General features: G+C 34.6%; 2 protein-coding genes and 1 long non-coding RNA gene across 3 annotated transcripts; 2 read left to right on the forward strand and 1 right to left on the reverse strand.

Moving 5' to 3' along the window:
* Nucleotides 1-1,544: 1,544 nt before the first annotated feature.
* Nucleotides 1,545-4,118, forward strand: LOC111376001 (probable polygalacturonase). The gene is made up of 3 exons (XM_022998930.1): nt 1,545-1,985; nt 2,926-3,228; nt 3,393-4,118. Exons 1-3 carry the CDS (start codon nt 1,974-1,976, stop codon nt 3,528-3,530), a joined length of 453 nt encoding a protein of 150 aa, XP_022854698.1. The 5' UTR covers nt 1,545-1,973; the 3' UTR covers nt 3,531-4,118.
* An 11-nt stretch (nt 4,119-4,129) lies between these two features.
* LOC111376000 (probable polygalacturonase) lies at nt 4,130-6,531 on the forward strand. Its single transcript, XM_022998929.1, has 3 exons — nt 4,130-4,591; nt 4,694-4,764; nt 5,455-6,531. Exons 1-3 carry the CDS (start codon nt 4,329-4,331, stop codon nt 6,135-6,137), a joined length of 1,017 nt encoding a protein of 338 aa, XP_022854697.1. The 5' UTR covers nt 4,130-4,328; the 3' UTR covers nt 6,138-6,531.
* Nucleotides 6,532-7,006: 475 nt separating this feature from the next.
* Nucleotides 7,007-8,253, reverse strand: LOC111375957. Its single transcript, XR_002699388.1, has 3 exons — nt 8,175-8,253; nt 8,026-8,090; nt 7,007-7,175 (listed from the first exon to the last, which is right to left on the reverse strand). It is a non-coding gene; the product is annotated as an uncharacterized LOC111375957 (long non-coding RNA).
* Between the last annotated feature and the right edge of the window lie 66 nt (nt 8,254-8,319).

The raw sequence follows: 8,319 nt of genomic DNA on the forward strand, positions 1-8,319 counted from the left end.
TATATCACTTTTTATACATCATTTTTCTAGCAGAATTTCGGCATTATCTTCCTTGTAAATAGGACTAACCAACATGTGATCAATTTCACACAAATTTCAAATTATAGCACAGCACAATAAAGATAAGTCGAAATCTCAACATTTACCAAGAAATAAAATGAAATATACAAAAATACATAGTGAGCCACATAACTATCTACAAGTGATGCAAAATCACATCTAGACATAAACATGCGTTCCAAAATATTGACTACATGTTTTATGAAGTGAGTCATATTAACAAATTCTGTCTTGTGGCTCTGACTTCAAAATCAAAGTTCAACTCCAAAAAATGCCCAAATTCTCAACTGCTACTTGATAAGGAAAAACGTGAAAAATTATATGAGTTGATAGTTCAGTGAGTTGAAAAGTTCAAAATAAATATACTTTTTTCATTTATACATTTTTATTGAAAATCAAACTCATATCATTTGATAATTCACAAGCTATCATCATGTAATTATAGTCAAAAGTAAAATATTCACATAAGGTCATAAAATATCATCTTAAAATCATGATATAACATCAGCTGATAATCATACTATAATCTCATCACATCAAAAGTGCTGAAAAATCTATCAAAAATGTACCATCTAACAAAAATATATAATTCGCTTCTCGAGTTAAGAACTTTCGCCACGGGCCTTTGGCCCCCTCCGTGAACGAAATCCGATCTCAAATACCTCTCATAATCAATCCTAAAATACGGCCAAGGCCTCTCCTTTTGAAGCACTATTGATGGGAAGTGTGTGGTTAAAATAATGCATTCTTGAATAGTGTATTGATGAAAAGTGTGTGGTTAAAAAATAAGAAAATTTTTTTGATTTACATGTAATATTATTTTATTGAAAAATGTGTGTTGGAAATGATATCAAATCACTGTTTAAGAATGCATTTTTTTGTAATAATGTGGCTCAAACAGACCCTAAATATTAATAAACAATCTCGCTATTATAGATGTTGATTGTTGACGGTCAATAGTCAACGTTCTCTCTAACTAGACTTGAATCTTGAATCCACAATTGGTTAGACATAACTAATCTACCTTTAAAACACAACATACCAACTTCACGGGCTCATAAGTATGTTAACATAATAATTAAATGAAAACTTTTAAGAAGAATGATTTGCATCTTCTTTTTGCTTGTTTGTAATTCGGTCATATGAATAATTAAAATCCACTGGAGAAGAGAGAACGGTGGTCACAAAAGGGCAGACAAGTGCCACGCCACCCAACTTGTGGGACCCATAATGAGGTTCTGATCTGGCAAACTCAGTGATGCCAACCTAGCATTTCATTTTTACATTATTGAGAACTGTGGGACCCTCTCCTTCCACAAAGCACATGCCACCCTTTCCATGCAGATTATATATGTAACAAATTCCATTTATCGCTTTATTAATTTCACTCTTTATTTCGTAATTAATTGTCTCCAATTATGCTTATTTTATTAAAATATTACAGCTTCACCGTTTCTCTCTCTCTCTCTCTCTCTCTCTCTCTCTCTTACGAGAAAAAGGGAAAAGACACAGATTTTCCGTTTCTACAAGAATTTTTAGTGTCGGCAAGTACCCGTTGGATGGAAATAAGTGGAAAATTACGGGAGTGATTAATGGGCACTAATTATGGAATTAAATTTGATTAGTAGGTAAATTAAAGAAAATTTAATTGGAGTCAATAATGGCTAATGTGTAGATGAAGACTGTCCTTTTCTTAATTCTGTTTCTGTGCTGTCCCTTCAGCTTTCGATTTTATTTTTAATTTTGTAATTGTAATATATAAATTTTTTTTTCTCCTTAATAGCAACTCATCATCATTCAACCGCATCCTTTTCTTCTCTTTCTCTTCTTACCTATTTTCTTCGCCCAGTTTAGGAGTAGTAGTTCTATCGGGTGAGGTGAATGAAAGCTTGAACTTTGAAGAAGAAGAAAACATGAAAAGGCTAGTAAGTATGTTAATTATTTCACTTAATTTATATTGTTTTTTCCTAAGTTATTGTTATTTTTCTTGGATCAGCTTTGTTTATGAGCCTTTTTTCTTTGTGGGTTCGCTTTTTTTTTTTTTTCCTTCAAAAAAATCAATCTTTTTCGTTAAAACTTGTCAGATTGAGCTTAATTATTGTTTAAAATTGTGGATTCATAGTAACTTAATTTAAATTTGATTTGATCTGCACTATTTTGAATTTGGGTGCTAGTTTACTTCTCTACATCATCTGTACGAGTCAACTTACTGTTGGATACTATGTTTAATTATGTGATTCCAGTGAATAAAAGACTCTGCCTTGACAGTGAAAGAAATAATTTTTGCAGGGGTGCAAGTAGATTTTCTTTCTTTTATTCATGAATGTGGATTCTTCGGATTTATTTGTGTTCTCTTTCCTGGATCTTTTGATTGTGCTAGTATCTAGTTACCATTGTTACCATTTTTGGAATACCACATTCTTATTTATGATATTAATTCGTGATTTTACTTTGTTTTCCTGCCTAACTGGATATTCAATTGTTAGTAGTTTGCGTTAAATCCTGCGTGTTCAAATATAGGATTTTTGTGGCATTCGGAGAAAACTTATATAACTTATGGTGTCCATATGTTAGTTGTTGGTCAGGAGGGAAAAACATGGTTTTTTAGAAAGATTTCTCAAACTTTTTATACCCAAAAGAGTTTCATAGGTTACTGATTTTTCCTGGAGTTGTTAGTTTCTTCTATTTTCCTTGTTCTGAAAAGTAAAGATTAAAGTGGAGAAAACAAGAACGTTGGATGGATTCATGACTGTCATTCATGGCAGTTTATGAGATTCAAAAATAGGAAGCTATCAAATGTATTACCTCTTTATGGATTCCTCTTTACCTTTTTCTTCCCCCATTTTTCTCTCGTTCCTTTTTCAGGTATTTTTTCTTTTGCTCCTGGCATTGAGTCATGCAACAAAATACAATGGAGTATGCAATTCTGACTGGCCGTTGACACCGAGGCCTCACAGCGTGTCTGTCTCGGAATTTGGAGCAGTTGGAGATGGAAAAACATTAAATACTCTGGCATTTCAGAATGCCATTTTCTATCTTAAATCCTTTGCTGACAAGGGTGGTGCTCAACTCTATGTTCCAGCAGGCAAGTGGCTTATTGGAACCATCAACCTTACCAGCCACCTCACACTTTTCCTGGAAAAAGACGCCATTATTCTTGGCTCTCAGGTATCATTCTAATACCAATTTTCGTAACCCCTTTTAGTGATAATGCAAAACACAATTTGCATGTTAATCTGGGAAGACAGTGATATGATACTATTTAAGTAGACACGATCTATCAATTGTCATCTATTACTCACTGATGTTCCTCATAAATTGACATCAAGAAGACTGAGTCCGAGGTTGATGCTTGGGCTCATCCAACATTCCCATTTGCAGTGCTGTTGTTATCAGTGCTGCCAAAAATGGCAACGGGGACTGCCCCTGAGGCCCCTCTGACAGTCACGTTGGAGAGAAAAGGGGAGTAAGTATATCACTTACGTAAATTGTAGGATATAATTCCAAACCTTTTTGCATTGCCCTTTTATTAAATAGTACAGGTGGTTTTTATAGTTGGGAGTGATTTTAGTAATCTCTTATATTATTGAGAAGATTGGGAGAGAATGCCTTCACTCATGGTTTGCATTCTCCATAGTAGAAACCAAATGTCTTTATCTACTGATTATATATCTCGCTCCTTTAGAAGATATTAATGTTGTTAATGCTCTTTGTATAAGTTATATGTGTAATACTGTTTTCTGACATTCTCTTTGCATTGTGTGATCTGTGTTCTCCACTTTATCATGCTTTGTAGAAATTCTCTTTCTATGAGGCTGCTTAAAATGAAAACTTCTCAAGACAACTTTAAATACAAAAGATAAACAGAATTTAGTATCCCTTGAGCATGCTGTCTCTCTCATACATTATTTACTAATTAAAGGAGCTATCTTAGATTTGACAGCAAAGTATTTTCATTAGATGAGTTTTCAATATTCTATTTTTGGTGGTTATAATATATCCAAGCTCATATATGAATTTTTGGTCTTCTACCCAAACAAGATGGTGTTTTGGCAAGTGGTTTAATAAAAAAAAATGTTATATAAACAAATTCTCACTTTTCAGTGGTTTCCCTGATTCCAGTGGCCCTACCTCCCTCTGCCACTGTTTTCCCCCACCTCGACCTTATCACTATTGTCACCGCTGCCATTTCAACATTTCTAGCAATTTCACATGTAAAAGAAATGTTCTATGATGAAAGCGAAACAAAGCAATAAGTTGAGCGACTAATGGTTATTTTTAACTGTAGTTTCTATTTTCTCGCCTTTTATTGTATCCATTCTTGTGCAATATCCCTATTTTCTACCTACTTTACAGGTGACAATGCAACTATTGATGGCCAGGGTTCAGTTTGGTGGGATAAATTCAGTTCTCATTCCCTAAATTACAGTCGGCCACATGTAGTAGAATTCATAGACTCAAACAATATTGTTATATCAAACTTAACGTTCTTAAACCCTCCTGCTTGGAACATTCACCCAGCTTACTGCAGGTTGCTTGCTAAACTTTCTGGAACGTCTTGCTTTTTTTTCCCCAAAGCATATCAAATGTGTTCGTTTTAAAATGTTTTATTTGATTGTGTCTTGTGATGCAGTAAAGTGCTAATTCAGAACATAACAGTCCATGCTCCTTCTGACTCTCCATACACCAGTGGGATAGTCCCAGGTCTTTTGAAAACTCTGCTTAAATCACATGCATGTTTTCATTCATGTTTTGTTTGAGAATATATTTAGATGACAAGTGTGTTCAATTTGAAGAAGTGATTATTATTGTTCAAGTTGGATGAATTTAGTTTATGACTTTTCACATATCTCAACTCAAAATAATTCTGATGGCAAAACCCATGCTAGACTTCATTTGCCAAAAAAGAACCCTAATGAAAAAGATAGATGTATTTTAACTAAGTTTAAAAAGTTTACTTGTAAGTTTACCTCTAAACAAATGGCTAAATTTTAAAATAATAATTATCTTGTTGATCAAAGTTGGAAGTAACTATCTTATGTTGAAAGCAATCCCTATCTTATGGTCAATATGAATAAATTCTGCACATATAGAATGAAAAAGTTAATCCATCTGAACATGGCTAGAAATAACTACGTTTGCTGGCTCACAAGGTTTCAGGATAGGTCAAACTGTTGGAAGAAAATGGAAAGGAAACACCAAATGTGATCAAATAAACTAGCAACTAATCACTAGATACGTAAAATAATATTTATAAGTTATATGCTTAGCTTAACAGGAGGCTAATGAATGCTTCCCAATTGCTACTTTAATTTTTGAAATTTCACTTTGTCCTGTTAGGCTTCCTATTCCATTATTGTCATGTATCATAAAACAATGAAATGTGATTTCCAGACTCCTCCGAGCATCTTTGTATTGAAAACAGCAACATTAGTTTGGGTTATGATTCTGTTGTGCTAAAAAGTGGCTGGGATGAATACGGCATTGCATACGGCAAACCAACCACTAATGTCCATATTCGAGGTCTACACTTGCAGTCTTATTCTGGCTCTGCCATGGCTTTTGGTAGCGAGATGTCCGGTGGAATTTCCAGTATACTGGTTGAGAACCTTCATGTGCTTGACTCATTGATTGGAATCGAGCTGAAAACTGTAAGAGGAAGAGGAGGCTACATTAAAGGAATCTACGTATTGGATGTGTTCATGGAAACTGTACAACAAGGAATTAAGGTCACAGGTCAGTGGGGGTCACATCCGGATGACAAGTTTGATCCCTCTGAGTTGCCTGTGGTCGGTGAAATTACCTTTACAAACATAACTGGCATAAACATTACTACAGCTGGGTATTTTTCTGGTATTGAGGAGTCTCCCTTCACTTCTATATGTCTATCCAATATTTCTTTCTCAGTTACCTCTGACCCATCAACATCATGGGTTTGCTCTGATGTGTCGGGTTCATCCAAAAACGTCTCACCTGAACCATGTCCAGAATTTCAGAGCTCAGTTTCTACTTCTTCTTCTCATTGTTCCTTCCTTTCATATCCAAACAGACTAAACAGTCAAGTCGCATATTCTTGATTCAGAGTGCCCTGAAGCTCAAATACTCGTTCGTTGATCTGTACAATGCGATACAACATTTCCTCGACCAGTTATGGTGGATAATCTTTCAATAATTTGTGAATTGGAATCTTCGTTCTCGTGCCTTTTCAAGCTTTCATCAACAAACCTCTAGCATGCTGCAAATTCTTCCAAGTGGTGTCCGCTTATATTCCCCTTGTGTACAGTGTCGTTTTCCTTCATTTGTGTGTAAGAAAAGTTTTGGTAGTGCAGAACACTCGGATACTTCTTTCTTTCAGCATTATTCATTTCATTAACATTGTAAATTCGGGTGGGGGCTGACACGGTGTCATGATTGAAGATTTATATATATATATAAAGTTGGAAATTGCAATAAAAGTTCCTTCGCATTTTTCGATTGGATTAAATGCATCTTAAGTTATTGTACGTTGTCTCGTGTTCGGGAATTTTCTTGTTTATTTTGGCTTAAAATGTTTGATTTGAGCTTCTTTCTTTGTCAACAATGATGACCACATCTCATGTTTTGTTTGAGCCCATTCACATTTGATTGCTGTGATGTACTCATATGGGTACGATACACACTCTTAACAAAACGGAACTCATACGAGAGATATAGCTGTTTTGTGACCGTGACTGATGTCTGAGAAACTTTATTTGTACTGAGAGGAAAGACGTTCTAAAAGGAATCTGACTTCATATCCATCTGGGTTTTTGATTTCCAACTATAAAATTTATCTTTTTTTGTATTACGTTCAAATATAGCTAATTAGATCATTAGAAAATATAGTAGATTCTGAAAATAACAAATGCCCTTTTATTTTCACATGAAAGTTCTTATTGATAATGGAAATTCTAGTGAACATGAAACAACGGAAAAATTAAAGAGAAGCCATTCTTCTTCTTCTTTTTTTTTTTTTTTGGGTGCTCCCCTGCTCCCTGACGAGATTCACTGAATTCAGAAGGAAATCCTGCTGTTTCAGTGCCATCCACCAATCACCATGTCCATTAATAGCCTCTGAAGATCCTCCAAACTGTTCTCTTCCCATGAACAAAAAACATTAATTTTAGCAAACATGGTAAAACAAACATTTTCAATCTCAAACTTTGTCGTGTAAACAAGAAAAGGATTATTTAGAATAATGTGCACGTGTTTGACAGATACATGAGAGTTTTCGCTGTAAATCATCATTCATCAAAGACATTTTTTGGAGGAATTCGCAAAAACCCTATGCACGGAATGGAATGATAATTCTTCTAATTACATGTCAAACTATTCTGAAACATAATGCATGACTGCTGTACTGTATTGACGCGAATGGACAGCATAATACAATCTTTAATCTTTCTTCCTTAGTTCAATTATCTTTTCTTCTTCACATGAAGAAATCTTTTTATCTAATGGGATGATAATTTATCCAAGGTTTTGTCGATAGGTCTGAAATATTACTGGGCAACTTGACTGGATTGAGTCGAGTTCAGCCTACTAAACAAAATATATTGAATTTCACTTATGAAAGTGATCAAGCTGAAGTCTGATGAAGTTTTACAGAGATCTTTGGCTCAGCTTACATAATGGAGGCTATTCTGGGAATTTTCTTTCCTGTCATTATCGTTTTTTTATTGTTGCTCTTTGTTGAGCTGTTTTGTATTGTGTAGCTTTCCTATTGGTTGAGTTTGTTATGTACAGATTTTTACCCTTGTTTCACATCCTCATATTTTAAAAGAATTCAAGTGTGAAGATTAGAGGAGGAGGAGGAAATAGATATATGAACTTAAGAATTCTCCATTTGAAATTATAAGAATCGAATGAATTGATTATTCTTAGGAGCAGCCTATATATACACTACCTATACAACAGCCTATGACCCACTACAAAAGGAATATACACCTGGTCTCCGAGGAGGTCAAGAAATCCAGCATCATAGATTGATCTCTTTCCCTTGTCGGATAAAACTGCAAATAAATGGCCGAAACTCCATAATTATATTGCCAAGCCAACTAATCAAATTATCAAATCCATTATCTTGATTTACTCACCTGAATATGCTTCTTGAATTTGTTGAAACTTCATTTTAGCTTGGGGCGAATGTTGGGATCCGTGATCCACTTGTCTTGGTGCCATTTCTGCAAGAACAAAACCAAATTATCATAGGTAAAGCTGTTTGTACACACCCGATGTACA

This window comes from Olea europaea, unplaced genomic scaffold, assembly GCF_002742605.1.
Source record: "Olea europaea var. sylvestris unplaced genomic scaffold, O_europaea_v1 scaffold1435, whole genome shotgun sequence".
Classification (NCBI taxonomy): Eukaryota; Viridiplantae; Streptophyta; class Magnoliopsida; order Lamiales; family Oleaceae; genus Olea; species Olea europaea.

Bases quoted from the DNA above. Each gene is read 5' to 3' on its own strand.
- LOC111376001 (XM_022998930.1), top strand. The intron at 3,229-3,392 runs GTATCATTCTAA...GACATCAAGAAG, and splicing joins CCATTATTCTTGGCTCTCAG to ACTGAGTCCGAGGTTGATGC.
- LOC111376000 (XM_022998929.1), top strand. From the start codon at position 4,329: ATGGTTATTTTTAACTGTAGTTTCTATTTTCTCGCCTTTTATTGTATC. The intron at 4,592-4,693 runs GTTGCTTGCTAA...CTTGTGATGCAG, and splicing joins ATTCACCCAGCTTACTGCAG to TAAAGTGCTAATTCAGAACA. The intron at 4,765-5,454 runs GTCTTTTGAAAA...TGTGATTTCCAG, and splicing joins CACCAGTGGGATAGTCCCAG to ACTCCTCCGAGCATCTTTGT.